The sequence below is a fragment of the Mesocricetus auratus genome, unplaced genomic scaffold (genome assembly GCF_017639785.1).
Source record: "Mesocricetus auratus isolate SY011 unplaced genomic scaffold, BCM_Maur_2.0 Super-Scaffold_100007, whole genome shotgun sequence".
Lineage (NCBI taxonomy): Eukaryota > Metazoa > Chordata > Mammalia > Rodentia > Cricetidae > Mesocricetus > Mesocricetus auratus.
In genome coordinates, this window is record NW_024429191.1 from 51,968,882 (window position 1) to 51,988,509 (window position 19,628).

The 19,628-nt window shown below is 48.6% G+C and overlaps 1 protein-coding gene across 1 annotated transcript in view; it reads left to right on the forward strand.

The window, feature by feature from the left end:
* Itgae (integrin subunit alpha E) overlaps nucleotides 1-19,628 on the forward strand; it is a 56,301-nt gene that overhangs the window by 26,208 nt on the left and 10,465 nt on the right. Inside the window, exons 13-26 of the mRNA XM_040749100.1 lie at nucleotides 577-719; nucleotides 1,029-1,169; nucleotides 1,770-1,991; nucleotides 3,021-3,151; nucleotides 4,679-4,809; nucleotides 6,560-6,723; nucleotides 8,629-8,757; nucleotides 11,416-11,489; nucleotides 13,791-13,923; nucleotides 15,491-15,589; nucleotides 16,442-16,521; nucleotides 17,239-17,313; nucleotides 18,318-18,381; nucleotides 18,517-18,624. Of these exons, the coding sequence (XP_040605034.1) occupies nucleotides 577-719; nucleotides 1,029-1,169; nucleotides 1,770-1,991; nucleotides 3,021-3,151; nucleotides 4,679-4,809; nucleotides 6,560-6,723; nucleotides 8,629-8,757; nucleotides 11,416-11,489; nucleotides 13,791-13,923; nucleotides 15,491-15,589; nucleotides 16,442-16,521; nucleotides 17,239-17,313; nucleotides 18,318-18,381; nucleotides 18,517-18,624 (1,694 nt within the window). The remainder of the gene's footprint in view (nucleotides 1-576; nucleotides 720-1,028; nucleotides 1,170-1,769; nucleotides 1,992-3,020; nucleotides 3,152-4,678; nucleotides 4,810-6,559; nucleotides 6,724-8,628; nucleotides 8,758-11,415; nucleotides 11,490-13,790; nucleotides 13,924-15,490; nucleotides 15,590-16,441; nucleotides 16,522-17,238; nucleotides 17,314-18,317; nucleotides 18,382-18,516; nucleotides 18,625-19,628) is intronic.

Consider the following 19,628-nt stretch of genomic DNA (forward strand, 5'->3'; position numbering starts at 1 on the left):
GACTTGGAAGCTAAACCAGGGACATTGTAGCCTGAGACACCGAGGTTGCCTGATGGTGTGCACATTAGAATTCCTGAAGGAGACAAGCTGTGGTCAATCTCATGCGTCACAGGCAACCAGTCGATCAGACCTCAGTTAGGGATTCTGAGATTGAGAATTAAGGAGGGAGACTGGGTGGCCTTGGGCCTCTGTTAATAACAGCTATGAGTACCCCTTCCCAGCTGGGTGGTGGTGGTGGCGCAAGCCTTTAATCCCAGCAGAGGCAGGTGGACCCTCTGTGAGTTCAAAGCTAGCTTGGTCTACAGAGCTAGTTCCAGGACAGGCTCCAAAGCAATACAGAGAAACTCTGTCTTGAAAAACCAAAAATAAATAAATAAATAAAAGAAAGAGTACCCCTCCCCATCCTTCATCCTGGTCATCACCTACAGGTGCTGAAGGAGTGCCAGGTACATGTATGGGGGACACACATGCCACCGTCAGTGTAGGAGTGGGAACACATGACCGGGAAGATGGGGTTGAAGGGAGAGACGGGAGGTAGGGAGCGATTTGTCTGCAGTTATACCACTCTGGCCCCAGGTTATTCAGTGGCAGTGCTGCACACGGTCTGCGGCTTCTCCTACGTGGCAGGAGCTCCGAGGCACAAGCTCCGTGGGGCTGTGTTTGAGCTCCAGAAGGGGGACAGAGAGGCCACCTTTGTGCGACAGATGTTGGGAGAGCAGGTACCTCCTGGAGAAGTCACCTTCCTACCAGTAGGAACCCCTAGGTCCTGGGGAGATGGGTGGGTAGGCCCACCCTGGGTGAGGCTCAGGCCTGAGTGTAATTTAGTAGCCCTAGTGTCTACTCAGTGCTCTCTCTCTGTGTGGAGACTCAGTTGTTCACCCCTAATCCCCTGTGGCACCCGAGATCAGATAGACCCAGAACCCCCACTTGGTGATCCAGGCAGAGCATAAGCCATGGGCCTAGCTGTAGTGAGAGTGTAAAGGGGGTGTCCCCATCCTCAGGAGGGCTGGATTCTTTCTGGACTGTAGATGGGGTCCTACTTTGGCTCTGAGCTGTGCTCTGTGGATATTGACATGGATGGAACCACAGATTTTTTGCTGGTGGCCGCTCCATTTTACCACATTCGTGGAGAAGAAGGCAGAGTCTATGTGTACCGTGTGCATGAGCAGGTGAGTGTTCAGTCCCATGAGCTTGCCAAGGCTGTGCCTGCTCAGGTAGCAGAGGCTGGATGAGCCCTGACCTGACATCTGTTTGGCAACAGTGAGCAGTGATGGTGGGTGTTCAGGGAGCATGACTGTCCCCTTCCAGACAGCCAGGGAGCATGGCTGTCTCCCTGTTTCTTACCTGGGTGGTTGTTGGTGGCATCTATCATAGTCGCCCAGTAGACAGAACGCTTGTCCTGGTCTCCCTTGTTCCTCACAGTCACTATGGGAGTGGTTCTCACTTTCACATTGCTGACGACGAGTCTAGGATTCAGTGATCTAGTGATGTTGGGTATGGGAGAGCAGCTACTGGACTCTAGGTCTCTCTATCGCTAATATAGCAATGTGTGGGGATAGAGGGACAGGCTCCAGGCCTTGAACTTTAAGAGTTCAAGCTTCAAGAGTTCAAGACCCGCCTTTACTGTAGGCTTAGGTCCCTTGTCTTTTCTCAGCCTTAGGCTCCTGCTGGAAAGTGGGAACCATCGAGGGAGAATGCTCTCCTGGCGGTCCTGGGATGGTTGCCCTGCACACCTTTCTTGGGGACTGAGCTGTTGGTTCACTTTGCAGGATGCTTCCTTCTCCTTGGCACACACACTGAGTGGGCATCCTGGGCTCACCAACAGTCGCTTTGGCTTTGCCATGGCAGCAGTGGGGGATATCAATCAAGACAGATTCACAGATGTGGCTATTGGGGCCCCTCTGGAGGGCTTTGGGGCAGGCGAAACCAGCTATGGCAGCGTGTACATCTACAATGGACACTCAGATGGCCTCCGTGCCAGTCCTTCCCAGGTGACCCTACAGGCTCTTTCCTTCTTTTCTGGGGTTCAAACCCCCCACAGACAGAGTGAGCAGAGCTGAGTCAGGTGGTAGAGAACGCCAGTGGGACAGGAAGTCACCAGGAACAGGAAGTCACCAGGGGTAGGGTAGATGGGTTCCAGACCAGGCCTCCTCCAAACCCTTCAGGAAAGGAGAGGGTGAGGCAGGGCTGGCTTTCCTGGCGTGTCTCCTCCTCTGCCACTGCCGTCCATCAACTCACTTCAGGTCCCTCTCTCTGCCTCTTTTGTCTTTGGTTCTTGTCTCCATCCAGCACTTCCTGCTCTGGCTCCTCCCCTTTCCCCAGCTTCAGCTGCTTCCTAAGCACCTCCCCCAGCTGGTCCCTAGGCCTCTACTCTTACACATCGCAGTCCACAGCACCTTCTTCCAGAAATGGATGCTCCTGTGTGCCCACCTGCCTCTTCTCCACACCAGATGCCCAGGATAGCCCCCCGCCCAGCACCTTGATACCCAATGCATAGCTTGTCAGCCACCACATCCTAAGGCTTCCAGCTCTGCTACCGCCTCCCCCACCATGGCATCAGCTTAGGCCCTCCATCCATCCCTCCGGGAGCCCTAGCTCCCACCTCCAGTCCATCTTCTCCCGGTGCCTCCAGGGATGCTTCTGAACCGTGACCCCGACGAGATCAGTCTCCCAGAGAGTTTTCCTGCTGCCCCACCCAGCCCACATCAAGCTCCCTGCACTCACACCCCCTTACCTCCTTCTACCCCACCTGACCCTGGCACCTGAGCTTTCTCTGTTCTCAGAGCGCTCTGCTCTTCCCCTCGCCCCGAGTCCCACCTGCCCTCCAGGTGCCCCTTCCCCAGTACACAGGACGAGGCAGAGGGAGGGACCTGGAGTGGTTTGATGGTCGGCAGTGGCAAAGGGGACGGGCCAGGAAAGGAAAGATACCACTTTCTCAGAGACCGTTCACGGCCAGGGTGGGAGGTGGCTCGGGCTGCTGAAGGAAATAGAAGGCAAAGCTACTCTTTCTCCTTCCACAGCGGATCAGAGCCTCCTCGGTGGCCATGGGACTCCACTACTTTGGCATGTCTGTGGCTGGTGGTTTAGATTTCAATGGCGATGGCCTTGCTGACATCACGGTGGGCTCTCGGGACCGGGCAGCTGTGCTCCGGTAGGGTTCTTCCCTGACTTCTTGTGACTGAAGCCCCAGCCCCGCTCCTTGTTCTACACCCAGTGGGTCCTGCAGATTCCAAGCACTAAGGGCGGGAGGAATTATAGGGGAGGTGCGCAGCTTCTGGGGTCTGCCGGGATAAGTTTGCTCCTCAACTCTCAACAGTATGACTTTGGGTGGGCTGTTGAATTCTAAGTCCCAGCTTCTTATCTATAATTGGGAGTAATGACGGTGGGTGGGAGGAACATGTGTGAGGAAGTATGAAAGGTAGACACAGTGCTGGGTGGTAGGGGCAGCATGCTGTGAATTCCAGCGTCCCTGGATTCCAGCTTCAGGCTAATTTCAGTCCTGTGGCCAGAGCCCCTGTCTCCCAGCCCTTTCCAGCGAGTCCCACACTGCTGTCCAAGTGAACAGGCCTCCAAATGGAGCACCTATTATTCCCACCTTCCACCCCCAGTCTGCCCCTCCCCCAGGCTCCTGTTTCAGCAAATAGTATTGTATCACCCTCCTAGAGAGTGAGGATTACATTCTAGCACTGGGCCGGTTGGTGCTGGCCTGTAATCTCAGCTACTACGTGGGAGGCCGAGGCAGGTAGGTCACCCTCTCAAGGCCCTCTGGGGTATGGAGGACAGAGGCTGTCTGTAGGCTTCCTCATCCTCCTTCGCCCATCACCCCGTCTATAACATACTTACTGACTTCAGCTCCAAATCGCCTCTTAGCATCGGGGACTGTCCTCTCTCTCCAGGCCCACCACGTAGACTTTGCTGTGCTCTTTTGACCTGATCCCTGTATGCTACTGCTCAAAAACCCCTCAGTGACTCCCACCCGAGTAAAACCCAGTTCCTTGTCACCACCTACAGAGCTGTCTGTGATTGGCCCTGCCCACCCTCCAATCTTCAGCTTTTGTCACTTTTTTTTTTTTTTTTTTTTTTTGGTTTTTCGAGGCAGGGTTTCTCTGTATTGTCTTGGAGGCTGTCCTGGAACTCACTTTGTAGACCAGGCTGGCCTCGAACTTACAGAGATCCACCTGCCTCTGCCTCCGGAGTGCTGGGACTAAAGGCGTTCGCCACCAACGCCCGGCACTTTTGTCACTTTTGACACTCTGTTTCACTCATTATGTTCCAGTCTCCCTGTCCTTTATGTTTTTCAAACAAACCGGCCTCCTCCTGGCACAGGCCCTTTGCACGAGCTGTGTTTTCTGCCTGGAATGTTTCCTCTGACTTTTGCATAGCTAGCTTTTCTTGTTGATGGGTTTCATTTTCAAGGCCTCCTTATCTGGGAGTACATTGTGACCACCTGATCTAAGTAGCTTCCTAGTCTGTCACCTTATCCTATTAGAGCACTGTCAGCACCTGTGTGTCTCTGTGTCTTTTTACTGCCGGGTTCTCTGCTTCCCCACAAAAGCAAATCTTATCTCTTTCTCTACCATTAATATATCCTGAGGATTAAGTGCACCCTTACATGTTGGAGATGTTGAATGCAGCAAAATCTGTGCTCATTCCTAATGGGCCTCTTTGATGTCTTCAGCTCACAACCTGTGGTTGACCTGACCGTGTCTATGACATTTACCCCCGCTGCACTGCCCATGTTCTTCAAGGACAACTTGGATGTAGAACTGTGTTTTGAAGTTGGCTCCTCAAGTCCAGTCTCTAAGCCAGGTAATGGCTGCCTGGTGGGGTGCCCTGGTTGTATTGTAGTCATTCCTGATTGCCTTGTAGTCTGACTCCTGTGTCTTCAAATGTGTATGATCTAGGAAGCAGATAAGCTGGGGTCATAGCCATGTGGAGAGGAGGGGGTTTCTGAAACAGTATCAGCAAGGCGGTGGCTGCCCCATCTTTGCCTGCTGTTCCCCGCCTGAGTATTGCGGGGGCCCCCAGAGGCACCGTCTTTCTCCATGGTTGGAGAATCTGCTGGGGGCCTGGCTGCTCTTCACCCCTTATCTGACACTCTGGGAGCATGTTTTCAGAAGGAAGAAGACCAGAGAGAGGAGGGCATGACTGTCACAGCCCAAGTGTCCAAGGTCATGAGCTCCCTTCCAACAGTTTCCTAGCAAAGTCCCCAAGGTTTAAACCTCCTGAACATCCCAGTGACATCTCCTTGCAAGTCATGAAGCAATCCTCTTGGGTGAGAGTCATGACCAACCCCAAGGATAGAAAGCCCCTGACCTGGCCTGGTATGGTCCTATGCGCTTGCAATGCCCGCACATGGGAGATGGGCAGAAGGATCAAGAGTTCAAGGCCATTCTCAGCTACATATTGTGTTCAAGGCCGGCCTGGGATACATGAAAGCCTGTTTCAAAAAGGCAAGAAAAAAGGGAAGAATTACTATTCTTAGGATGCAGGCTGCTGAGGGGGCAACACCGGGCAGGTGTCTTTCTCTTTGCTAGGCCCTGGTTTCTGTTCTTCACAGCAAGGGGCTTGGCCCAGGCAGTCTCTAGGATGTTTCCAGTCCTTCTGTGCTTGGATTCATGGTTCCACCATCGGCTTGCTGTACCCTGCCCCCTCCTCCTCCTTCTCCCTCCTCCCCTCCCTCCTCCTCTTCCCCCCTTTTCTCCTTTCCCTGCCCCTTCTACCTCACTCTCCTAGTTTCTATGTCAGGGTTTCTTACTGATGTGATAAAACACCACAGCCAAAGCAACTTGAGGAAGAAAGGGTTTCTTTCAGCTTACAGTTTGTAGTGCATCATCCAAGGAAATTCAGGACAGGAAGTTGAGGCAGGAACCTAGAATCAGAAGCTGTGGGGGAGCTCCTCACTGGTTGGCTCAGCCTGCATTCTTATAGTATCCAGGACCACCAGCCTGGGGTATCACTGCTCCCAGTGAGCTGGGCCCTCCTACATTAATTATCCATAGAGACAACGTACCACAGGCTTGCCCACAAGCCAGTCTAGTGGGGACATTTTCTCAGCTACGTTCCCTCTTTCAAAGGATTCTAGCTTGTATTAAGTTGACATGAAACTAGTCAGCACACCTGCCTAAACTCTCCTTCCCTAAGGTTGGACTCAACCCAGGAATGTGCTGGGAATGGGTCCAGAACACTGAGAAACCCTGGCCAGGTCTACTAGAAGCAATGGGGCATGGAGATCACCTTCAAAATGATGATGAATAGCCAGGCATTAATACCAGCACTTAAGAGGCAGAGGCAGGTGGATCTCTGTGAATTCAAGGCCAGCTTGGTCTACATAGCAAGTTCCAGGTCAGGGGTATGTAGTGACACCTTGTCTAAACAAAACAAAACAGAACAGAACCAAAGCAAAGCAAAGTAAACCTGGGGGTCTGGCCCCAAGGAGGTGCCCACATACCACAGGAACAATGTTCAGCAGGAGCTTACCGAGCCTAAGCGGGCTGGGGCTCTTTGTCTGGGCCTTGACCTTCCCAGCCTCATCAGAAGGTCTGATTTTCAACCCCAGGCCTTAGAGAGATCTCTCTCAACTTCACTGTGGATGTGGATGTGGCTAAGCAGAGGAAGAGGCTGCAGTGTACAAACACGAGCAATTGTCAGAGCTACCTTAGGACGTGGAGCGGGGAGTCCTCTCTGTGTGAGCGCCTCTGGCTCATCCCCATGGAGGAGAAGGTAAGTAGAGAATTTAGACAGCATCCCAGAGAAGATATGTTCAATGTGGGATCCTCTCCACAAAGACAAAAGAGGTGACCGAAACAATCACAACACACCAAGAACCACAAAGTGACACTAGAAATAGGATCTTACCAGAAATCCAAAGGAAAGCAGCTTGGGCTGTGGGTGTGGCTCAGTGTCACAGGGAATGCTCTGCATACTTTGAAAGCGCAAGACCCCATGTTTAGTCCACTGAGAAGGAAAAAATAAAGGGAGAAGGGAGAAAGAGCAGAAAGAGGGAGGGCACCTACCAAAACAGAACACAGACAATGTCACTGAGCTTCCTAGAGACTGGACAAATTGGGGAATGGTCTCATTGTGTTGTCTACTAACCTGATAGTAATAGTAGGCTGAAGAACCCTCAGTGAATCCACATCAGAAAAACTGAATGATTAACGGGCAGATCTAGAGGGCTGGAGAGATGGCTCGGTGGTTAAGAGCACTGGCTGCTCTTCCAGAAGATCCAGGTTTGACTCCCAGCACCCACTTAGTGGCTGATAACCATCTGTAATTCCAGTTCCTGGGGTTCCAACACCTTTCTAGTGACTTCCAAGGACGCTAGGTACTCACATGGTACACAGACATATATGCAGGCAAAACACCCATACGCGTAAAATGATTACATAAATAAAAATTTAAAAGGCAGAATTAGAAAGACCAAGTTATTTTTAAATGTTATTTAGCTGGGTGGTGGTACATGCCTTTAATCCCAGCACTTGGAAGGCAGAGGCAGGCAGATCTCTGTGAGTCTGAGGCCAGCCTGGTCTACAGAGTGAGTTCTAGGACAGCCAGGGCTACAAAGAGAAACCCTGTCTCAAAAAACCCCAAACCTAAACAACAACAACAACAAAAGGTTATTTTAAAAAGTGAAACCTTGGTAAGATATTGAGAGGTATGTTTTTTAAAAAGTGTCCTCAGATTCTAGCAGGTCTTAGAACTTTGAATTGTATGTATCATTAGTTTCAGAAAACAAACTTAGGATGCACTTTTAATTGTTACTTGGCTTAGGAAAGTTTCCAGAACATTTATAACCCTCTAAAATTAAAGGCATAGAGGTGGAGAGATGGCTCAGTGGTTAGGAGTGTGTATTACTTTTCTAGAGAATCTGACATTGGTTCCCAGCACCACATTGGGGGCCTTGTGAGTTCAGCTCCAGGGGATCCAACGTCTCTAGCCTCTTTCAGCACCTGTATTCATGAGCGCATGCCCTGACACATATACATAATTAAAATAATAAAATAAACCTTAAAAATAAAAGTCTGTTATTTTTACGAGGCAATCAAGTTCATTTTCTCTCATGTTCAAAGCTATTTATTTATTTGTTTGTTTGTTTGTTTGTTTATGCATCCCACCATGCACATATGAAGGTCAGAGAACGACCTGTGGAAGCCAGTTCTCTCCTTCTACCTTGTGGGTGCTGGAAACTAATCTCAGGCTGTCAGGCTTGGGGGCAACACCTTTCCACACAAAGCCATCTCACCAGCCCTCAGTGTTCTTATTCTGACAAGAAAGCTCCTGTAAGCAGAGTGTAGCAAATGGCCTCCTATTTCCAGGTTTTATCTCAATATCCTTCCATGTTGGTTGGAGATCTTTGTCATCTCACATGTGACCATGACTCTTCCCTCCATGGCTCCCATTTATCCTTCACATAAAGTCTGAGCAGAATCCCTTTATGACTGGGATGAGAACCAAAGACCCCCAAGACCCAAGGGTGGGGCAGACTGGGGAAACTCCCAACGCTCTTGGTGGCTTACTTGAAGGCCTGGATCCTTTGGAAGACTTCCTGGTCATCACGGTCACTGTCCGTTTCTTCTTGTCCTCTTCACATCCACTCCTGACCTTGCCTTCCTCGGCCACCCACAGCTTTGTGACGGGGACTGCTTTTCCAACATCACCATCAAGGTCAGCTATGAGTTCCAGACACATGGAGGAAAGAGGGACCACCCCAACCCCATCCTGGACCACTACAAGGACCCCTCTGCCATCTTCCAGGTAACTCTTCCCACAGAAAGGACCCAGCCATCTTGGGGGACATGCCACATTGAATACTTGTTCCCCTAGCTTCAAAGATAGCTAGGGTTGGGAGGGAGGGTCTTCACTCTGTGTCAGTGGGGCAGTGGGCCCGAGATGACTGCTCTTCACTGCTCACTGGTAGGTAGTAGGTCTCTAGCAGTTGCTCTAGGCATGTTCACACAGTATTCTCCCAATATGCTCAGTGATACATGTGGGTATGGTGGGTACTGGGGCTCTCACTTTGCATGGTATCTGGGGATGGTGTGGTAGGTCCCTTGTGGGTACTAGATTGTAGCTGTCCTGTCCTGAGATGCAGAGAGGAAGTTCTTGGACACACTTCCTTGCCTGGGTTCTGCTCAGAGCCTTCATGCTGAGGTATCTGGCTCGCCACGCCTGCACCTGCTTCCCCCCTAGTGCCGCCAGTGCAGCTGAGACAGGCAATTAGTGTCATAGAAACTTTTTCATGACCAAGGAAAGATAAAAGAGCCAAATTTTCCAACCCTATTATATCTAAGGTGACTTTGCTCCTACCCAGGCTACGGGTCCTAGGGTCCTCTGCCAATCTTCACTTATAGAGTAGAGAAAAATTACCAGGGATAAAGAAGTGAAAGAAAGACTATTAAAAAGTAATAGTTAAGACAGCAGGCTGAGAAGCTTTCGCAGTTTCCAAGATGAATGCCAGAGGCCTTGGCTCGCAGCTGAAGGACAGTATTCCAGTGACAGAGCTCTCAGCGAGCGGGCCCTTCGAGAGTCATGACCTTCTCTGGAAAGGGTTTTCTTGTGTGAAAAATGAACTTTTGCCCGGTCACCCTCTTGAATTATCAGAAAAAATTTTCAGCTTTCAGAACTCAGGACCTCTAGATCAGCTAGTGCACTTAAGTGCTGAGCCATCTCTCCAGCCATCTTTATTTTTATTTTGTGACTGGGTCTCATATAGTTGAGGCTAGCCTTGAACTTCCTATATAACCAAGGGTGACCTTGAACTCCTGATCTTCCTGCTTTTGCCTTCCAAGTTGGGACTACAGGCATTCAATCAACACCAAACCCAGCTTTGTTTACTTGTCTCTAAGGACGCTCACAATTTGAAGGATGTAGGGCAGTCATTTTGCAGCCTGTCCCTTAGTTGGGTTATTTCTGGTGTTTCCTCATAGTTAGATCCGGGCTGTTCGTTTTGGCAGGCACATCACAGACGTAAAGCTGTGTCAGGCCATCACATGGGAGGTAAAGAGCATTGATTGTACTATTCCTGCTCCCATTTCCCTTTGTAAATGACTATTTTAGGAAGAAAATTTGAGAAGTACATCTCCTGCTCAACATCTATTTGTAAGTAGTTGTAGAGTATTACTGTGATGGTTTGAGAAAGAGATTTTAAAATATGCATCCCATCATTAAATGGGACAAGGAAAAGTAGGCGAGAATCCAGATGTTAGCAGAGAATGCAGGCTTAACCCTGTTGTCTTCCATTAGGGTTGGATGGAGAAGGTAGGAGCACTTGCTGTGAGAACCTGATGATTAGCATTACGGTTCACAGATCCCTGGGTAGAGGGAGACAAATGACTCCTAAAAGCTGTTCTCTGACATCCACAGGGCACTGTGGCATGCTTGAGCCTACACTCACATGCTTGGACAGTATATGACATGCAGTAAACATTTTTTAAAAACATATATTAAAAAACCAGGATCTGGGGCATACACCCTGGGTTTCAACCCAAGCACCAAAATAAATGCAAGTAAGACAGCACAAATTTGTTGATCCAGTTAGACAGAGCTCCCTCCTCACTGACTTTCAAACTGCATCTTTTTTTTCTTGGCAAGTGCATGGTCTCCTTTCAAGCTTTGGGCTCCCACTCCAAGCCCAACCCATGATGCTCTCTCTGCACAAAGCTGCTGCAATCATCTCCAGCTGTTGGGGAGCTATAGACAGATTCCTAAGTGAGGAGCTGACTGTTTCTTTCACTGCAAAAAATGAGACTTGGCTATGTTAGAACACTTGGTTTCTTTTCAGCTCAAACTGAGATTTTTCAATCTTGAAGAGCGCTTCTGCACAAATGTTTTTTCTTTCTCTGGTTTTGAGACAAGGTCTTGCTATGTAGCCCAGGCTTCAAACTCACTGTCATGCCACAGGACCCCCAGTGCAAGGATTCCAAGCAGATGTGACTCTCTGATTTAGTTGTGACATGTATGCAGAATTCAAGGGAAGTAGTTAACTTACCAAGAAGAGGGTGCTGGCAAGGATTCAGCTACAGTATTTGGTCAGTTCCTGTTCCTGCCCCAGCTGTTTCTGCTACACCAAGGAAGCTTTCCTTCACAAAGGTTTGCCCTCCCAGATGTTGGAGGCAGAGAGATGCACACAGTACAAATATGACAGCAAGCCTGTCATTCCACAGTCACCCCACATTTGAGCTTGGCTAAAAGCCTAGATCACAGTGTGCCCATATTGTCTAGGAATGTCACACACACAGCTCTCTTGGCCATGTGGGCATAGTCCCAGATGTCAGCCGTTACTCTCTTTGAGCCATGCTTCTTCAAGCAGGAGGACACGATGGGCAGATGTACTCCAAGGAGAAGGTTGGAGCCAGGGTTGTTGGGAAAGGTAGGGTCCCAGGGCTGATTCTGCTCATCTTTGTCTGGTTACAGCTGCCCTATGAGAAGGACTGCAAGAACAAAGTGTTCTGCGTTGCTGAGGTCCAGCTGAGCACCGCCATCTCTCAGTGAGTTGAATCTTGTTATCATTAGCATCATTTCTGCAGTTGATGTCCTCCTAGGATCCACCTAGGCAAGCCTCTTATCCAGACGGGTGCACACTCCTTTGCCCTTCCCCTCCTGGCCCTCAATGGGATTATATATTTGTTATTCAGTCCCTGTGAGGGAGGCAAGATAAAGATTTGTATCCCCATTGCATAGATCAGGAAATAGTTGAAGTTGGCACACAGACTCTCAATGGCCACTTGGTGAACCTGAACCCAAGTCTCTTTATCCTCTGGACAATGCTAAATTCACAGTGATCCTCACTTCTACAACTTCCTCTGGTTCACCACTTGAGCTCCAGGCCAGCCTGGTCTACAGAGTGGGTGCCAGGACAGGCGCCAAAACTACACAGAGAAACCCTGTCTCAAAAAACAAAAAACAAAAACAAAACAAAACAAAAAAGAACCGCTGTGCTAGATGACAATGATGGATTGTGGGAAGCAGGGAGATAATAATTACTACTCTGACAATAAAGGTGCGGGTAAGAGTGTGGTGGCTTAGACAAGCTGGAGGCAAGGACGGTAGTTATCTTTTGAAGCTAGAGTCTTCAGATTTGCTGACAGTAGAGGTAGGGAGCAAGGAGAGGGCCCAGCCCAGGCATCTAGAATTGCTTAATCCAATACACTCACCACTAGTCCCTGCTGAATATTTAATTCCAAGGTTATTGCATTTAAATGCAATTTCTAAAAAATGTAATTCCGGGGATAGAGAGATGGTTCAGTGGTTAAGAACCCTGACTGTCCTTTCCAGAGGACCCAGATTCAATTCCCAGCAACTACATGGTGGCTCACAACTGTCTGTAGCTCCAGTTCCAGGGCGCCCTCTTTTGGCCTCCCAGGGCACTGCATGCATGCGGTGCACAGACCGCATGGAGGCAAACCCACCTATATTCGTAAGATAAAATGTGAAACAAAACATACTCCTTAGTGGCACCATACTGGATATCCATATGTGGCGAATGGCATCAGTAAGACAGTAGGATGTGGACCATTTTCCCTTCACGGCAGATGTTTTATTGCACTACTCTGAATCCACTAAAACTTCAGGTCCATAATGGCATTGCTGGAGCTAAGCTGAGTTTGGTTTGGGACATGTGGCAGTCTTAAAAATGCCCTCAATGGCTACTGCGTGTGTGTCATGTTGCTGATGGTCAGTTGTCTGGAGTTGGCTTCTCTGAGGCAGAGTCCCTGCCCTTGAGTGGATGTTTGTAAGACCTCCATTTCGGCTGTGCACAGTTATGTGGCACCAGCACCAAGGAACTCATTCAAGGCACAGCTGCTCTCAACAGGGACTGAATTACAGCCAAGATAAGCCTGCCAGTCAGTTACTGCCAAGGTGATGCAGTGTGCTTAACTTGTCCTGTATCTCCCCCTAGCGTCCTAGCCAGCAAACTGCTACTGAGAGACCCCACTGTTGTAGTGGGATTTGACTTCTCTGCAGTTGTGGAACCCCTACAAAATCAAATGAGAACTAGACTCCATTGCCTGAACTACAAAGTGAGACTCTGTTTCAAAAACAACAACAACAACAAAACAAACAAACATAGACAGACACGGTGGCTCACATGTGTAATCCCAGCACAGGGAGGAGGCTGAGGCAGGAGGATTGGAAGGCCAGCTGGATACATAGTGATAAATCAACCAGCCTGAGCAACAGATTGAAACTCTGTTTTAAAAACTAGCCAAATTGTGGACATTGGTGGCTCACGCCTTTAATACCAGCATTGGGAAGGCAGAGGCAGGCGGATCTCTGTGAGGTCACAACCTCCAAAGTGATACAGAGAAACCCTGTCTCAAAAAACAAAAAAACTAGCCAAATGACTCTTCTCTCATCCTCCTTCTCCTCCTCCTCTTCCTCTCCTCTTCCTCCTCCTTCTCATCATTTTTCGAGACAGGGTTTCTCTGTGGCTTTGCAGGCTGTCCTCGAACTAGCTCTTGTAGACCAGGCTGGTTTCAAACTCACAGAGATCCGCCTGCCTCTGCCTCCTGAGTGTTGGGATTAAAGGCGTGTGCCACCACCGTCCCTGGTTTAAAATGTATTTTTTCCCTTGGTTTCTTCTACAAGATACAAAGTAACTAACTATGCTACTTTCTAGGGTAATTCTGAGGATCAATCGAGCTCATGGGGCATGACGTTTGATACATGGTAACCACTAAGTGGTTATAATCAGACTAACTGCTTAGTGACTAGGCTGTGAAGGTGGACATGCAGCCAAGGGTTCAGCTTGATTAAATGCTTGATCTCCGACCCCCACCCCTTTGCAGGCAGGAGTTGGTGGTGGGTGTCACAAAGGAGCTGACCATGAACATCAGCCTGACTAACTCCGGGGAAGATTCCTACATGACAAACATGGCTCTTAATTATCCCAGAAACTTACAGTTTAAGAGGATGCAAAAGGTACCAGTGATGCAGCTTGGGAAGCATGCTGCCATGCCTTTTCCTTGTTGCCCACCTGCTTCTCTGCCATTGCCACCAGCCCCCTTCTGCTCCATCTAGGAACCACAATTACACGAATCCTCTCCAATTCTGGGCCCTGAAAACCTTCAGCGGTACCACACAATCAGCCCTCCTTGTGCACCGTCTTTCTTAGCCAGGACTGTGAGAGATACAGTCTTTGTTGTTGTTTTTTGAGACAGGATTTCTCTGGGTAGCTCTGGAGCCTGTCCTGGAACTCACTCTGTAGACCAGGCTGACCTGGAACTCACAGAGATCCACCTGCCTCTGTCTCCGGAGTGCTGGGACTAAAGGCATGTGCCACCACCGCCCGGCTGAGAGATAAATTTAATGTCTAAGGAAATTGAGGTAGTGAAAATTCTACTCAACTGATCACCAGACACAAGGCCAGCTGCAAAGATGGGTTTACAAGCATGTGTCTGCCAACAGAACACTGAGATGTTCTGCTCTCATAATTCAAAGATGGTTAGACAGTGCTGTTTCAAGTTCTTTGGGAACTAGGAAACCACCCTGCTGTTGTCACTCTGACACATCTAAGGTACAGAGCGGCAGATACAGTGTTTCTGGACACAGCTTTCTTCATGCAGTGGATGTTAACCTAACCCCTGGCATCACCTGACCCTTTACTCTGCCCTGCTGTGTGGCTCTCTGAACTGCTTCATTGACCTTTTTCGTTAACTCCACCCACCCCAACCCTCTGACAATTCTGCATTTTCCTTTGTTGAGTGAAGACACTCCACAAGACAGCCCTCACTGTAGTGAGTCAGTAAAACTTGACTCTGTTGGAACTATAGGTTTGCAGGGGGGGGGGGGTTGTCCTCAATTTGCTTGGGCTAAGTTATAAGTTAGCATCTGCTGTGAATAATTGAAATTATCATCTTCACATCTAAAATGGGATGAGTGATGGTGGAACTAGTGACAGGTCATCTAGGGGACAGTAGCTCTCTGTGTTTGATGATCCTGATGAGGAACCCTGGTTAGAAGGCCACATAGCAGTGCTTGAGCACACACAAGCTTTCCCTCCATCTCAGCGTGACACTTGTATTGGTTCACAGGCCAGTTCCAATGTCTTCCTCTCCATGAGGACTTTATATAGTCCTGTCAACTGGAACCAGTCTCCACCGCTACAGAGCCTCACTCAGAGTACTACCCTCAGCCTTTGGGTTTAAACTCGCCCCTCAGTTGTGAGTAGACCAGGGACCAAGCCTGACATGTAGACAAATCAGCCAATGGTTGTTGGTGTGATGAAACTTCCTTTCCCTACTCAGCATCTTTCGGGGATGGAGAGATGGTTCAGTTAAGAGTACCAGCTGCTCTTCCAGAGGACTTGGGTTTGAGCCTCAGTAGCTACATGGTGGCTTACAACCATTTGTAACTCCAGTTCCAGGGGTATCTGATGCCCTCTTCCGACCTCTGAGAATACCAGACATACACATGCATGCAAAACATTCCTACCCATAAAATAAATAAATACAAATGAAAAACAAACGAAAACATCTTGTTTTAACAGCCTCTCTCTCCAGACATTCACTGTGATGACCCCAAGCCAGTTGCTTCTGTCCTGGTCATGAACTGCAAGATTGGTCACCCCATACTCAAGAGATCATCTGTGAGTCTGCTGTGATTCTTCCCACTACCCGAGCTCCCAGCCTCATCGGCATCTTCCAGCTGTGGTCGCTATGCTTCCCTCTGCTGTGGTCACCACACAGCAGTGTGGAGAGCTGAGCCTGTCCTGAAATGGAGTGGTGGGATAGCTTTCTGATGTAAAGCATGGCCGGTGTTGGCTTCCCAGGGAAAGCAGAGTGAAGTGGGGGCAATATGGAGGGAACAGCAGGCCGATTTATGTTTGTATTGTGCAGAAACTGCTGTAGCTTCCCTTACTTGGAGGAGAGTGACGCCGTCTATTTGGCTCGCTTGGTATTCGCATAGTGAAGCTGATATGAAATAATGGCTGTGCTATGAAAACGACAACAAACATCATGAGGAATATAAACTGGGTTTCCTCGTGCTGCTTAGCCAGCGTCTGTCACTGTCCTATTGCTGTGAAGAGCCCAGATGACCAAGACAACTCTTAGAAAAGGAAGCCTTTGATTGGGAGCTTCTTACAGTGTCCATTTTCAGCATGGCAGGGAGCATGGTGGTAGGCAGGCACGGTGCTGGACAAGTAGCGGAGAGTTATATCCGGAGCCACAGGCAGACTGGGCTGGTGTGAGCTTTTGAAAACTCAAAGCCCCCACCTCCCCACCCCCAGTTCAGTGACATATTCCCTCTAATAAAGAGGCACCTTCTAATCCTTCCCATCCGGTCAGGGTTCCACCCCCTGGCTTCAAGTATTTGAGCACATGGAGACCCATTCCTACTCAACCCACCACAGCCAGTTTGAAACAGTGTGAGCAGTGATTAGCAACAGTTATCAAGTGACTAGTTCCCCCTTTACTTATTTATCCCTCCTTTAAAATAGGCAAACATCTCAGTGATTTGGCAGCTAGAGGAGACCATCTTTCCAAATAGGACAGCGGAAGTCACTGTGACCATCTCTAAGTAAGTAGTGACTGTGTTAGCAGACTTAGGATCTGGCCTTGGGGGGAAATCTTGTCATATTCTCGCTGAGTGCTCTGGCTCCGTTGCTGTTCTGGGAGAAAGGGGTTACCTCACTGTGCCTACAGAATTTTCCTCTCATCAAAGATCCTGAAGGTATCTTAATTCACACAAGGGAACACCAGGGTATATCCTGGTGGAATGAGCTTTGGACTGGCTTTCTCAACTCTGATATAATTCTGCAAGCCTCCCTAACAGGGTATGGTGCTGGGGTGGGGTCAAACAAGGGCGATTCTACTCCTCAGGCAATGGCTGAAGGTTTTTTGGTCCTCCCCCCCCCGACAGGATTTCTTTGTGCGGCCCTAGCTGTCCTGGTACTTGCTCTGCAGACCAGGCTGTCCCTGAATTCAGAGATATGCCTGCCTCTGCCTCCCGAGTACTCGGATTAAAGGCATGCACCACCATGGTAGTATTTTAGAACTAATTTTGATCACAGTGAGTTACAAGGTGATACTGGCTTCTGCTGACAGATGCTAATAACCATTAATCAGCATGTAGGACAAGTTCATAACAGGGAATTCTTTGGCCCAAAATGTCAAGTATGGAAGCTCTGAAATCAACATTTCTCTAAGTGTGGGCTTCTAAGAAATTCATCTTTGAGATGTAGGAAGTTAAGGTAACAAAGCAATTGTGTAATCAATTAACATTTTTTTCCCCCAGTTCCAATGAGAAGTCTTTGGCCAGAGAGACCCACAGCCTTCAATTCAGGCATGCCTTCTTTGCAGCTCTTTCTAGGTAAGTATTCCCAAGGGGTTTGTGTGATGGCCATGCAATGAGGACAGCTTTGGGGATACTCTCTTGTGGACAGAAGTGCCCATCAGGGTGGATGTGGGCATTGCCCTTCCTCCAAGAGGAGGCTGCTTAATGCCTGGCCTAGGATACTGTCAGGTTCAAAGGATAGTGTCCCATCCCCTCCCCCTCCAAAAAAGGGCAGACTCACTGATTTGGGGTATCTGGCTCTCCAGTTAACAACACCTGTAGTGCCTATCTCTGCACATCAGGGTCTATGCTAGAGACAGCCTTGGCAGTTTGGAATAAACTTCTCTTCCACCCATGGAGGGGCAGTTTCAGTTTCTTTACGGCACAACTCGAATACATCATGTTGGGTTTTTCAAATACCACAGTGGTCATCAAAAGCACAGTGCCAACTGGTTCTGCTGTCAAAGGAAACTGATGTAATGCAATGGAAAGGGAGTGAGTGACTGTGGGGTTGGGGAAGGGCTGGGGAGATGGTTCAGTGAGTACAGTTCTCGCTGTGCAAGCATCAGGACCTGAGGTCAGCACCCATGTAAGTCAGGTGGTGTGACACCCATTTGTAACGTCAGTGCTGGAGTGGGTGTGGTGAGAGGCAGAGCCTTTCGGCTCGCAAGTATAGCTAAAATAGCAAACTCCCAGGTTCAGTGAGAGATTGTCAAAAGCTAAAGTGGAGAGTATAGGAGACGCGATGTTGACCTCTGGCAGCACATGTGCACTACGGGCCAGTGCACTGCCACACATGTACGTACACACATACAAGATAGAGAAACCAAGGAAGGCCACTCAGAGTAAAGTCCAACTGTATAGCTTGCAACTGTTCTTTTGTCCCAACTGCCTTACAAGTACTTAACATTTTGACTTTCAGTTTTGAGTCCTCTTAAAGACCTGGTGCTATCTGCCCTAGCATATCCAGTTGGAAACACTCAGGTTCATTCAGAATCAGGAAGGAACCTTGAGTCCTCACGCATGCCTTCTCATTGCAGACCATCAGTGATGTACATGAACACAAGCCAGAGCCCTTCTGACCACAAAGAATTCCTCTTCAGCGTAAGTACATAGTGCTTAATGTCGACCTATACTGGTGAAGCCGCCAAGCTTTGACTTCAGCGTAAGTACATAGTGCTTACTGTTGACCTAAACTGGTAAAGCCGCCAAGCTTTGACTTGCTCATTTATTTGGCAGGTGCACGGGGAAAATCTCTTTGGAGCTGTATTCCAGTTGCAAATTTGTGTCCCAATCAAATTACAAACTTTCCAGATTATAAGAGTGAAGAATCTGACAAAGACTCAGGTATTTAAATGAGATTCTTTTGTTTTTCTTTGAGATAGAGTTTCTCTGTGTAGCTTTAGCTGTCCTGGAATGTGCTCTATAGACCAGGCTGGCCTCGAGCTCACAGAGATCTGCCTGCCTGCTTCCTGAATGCTGGGATTAAAGGTGTGTATCACCATTGCCCAGTTTTGTTGATGTCGCTGTTTTAGTTTTTCGAGGACTCTATCATGATTGCATCTCTTTCCAGAGACTACAGATTCTCAAAGGTATAAAAACTAGAGCTTTAGCCCAGGCCTGGTAGCACAGGCTTGTAACTGCAGCTGTCTGTGAGGATGAGGCAAGGGATTTTGTAAGTTTAAGCCATCTTAGCTATGGAGTAAGTTCAAGACTAGCCTGAGCCCTGTACTCAAACCTTAGGACTACAAAAACAAAACAAGGGCTGGCGGAATAACTCAGTAAGGCATTTGCCTTGCAAGCACAAAGTCTGATTCCCAGAATCCATGTAAAAATGCTGGGTGTGGTGGTTATGTGTTTGTAACCTCACTGCTAGGAAAGTGAAGGGTCCCCGAGGCTCACTAGCACAGAAATCTAGCTTAATTGGTGAACTCCGGCCCATAGGTGACTGTCACAAATGTGGATGGCATCCCTGAGGATGACACCTGAAGATGTACTCTGATTTCTACTTGTCCCACTGCCTCTCAACCTGTACCTGCACACAAACAAATGTGCATTTAAAAATTTAAAAACAGCCAGGCGTTGGTGGCGCACGCCTTTAATCCCAGCACTCTGGAGGCAGAGACAGATGGATCACTGTGAGTTTGAGACCAGCCTGGTCTACCGAGTGAGTTCCAAGACAGCCTCCAAAGCCACAGAGAAACCCTGTCTCGAAAAACCAAAAAAAAAATAAAAATAAAAAATAAAAATAAAATAAAAACAAAACAAGACCCAAACAAACCAACATGAGCTTTAAGATTAAGAAACAAGACTACTTAATTATGGGGATATATTAGGAGTAAGTCAGAAAG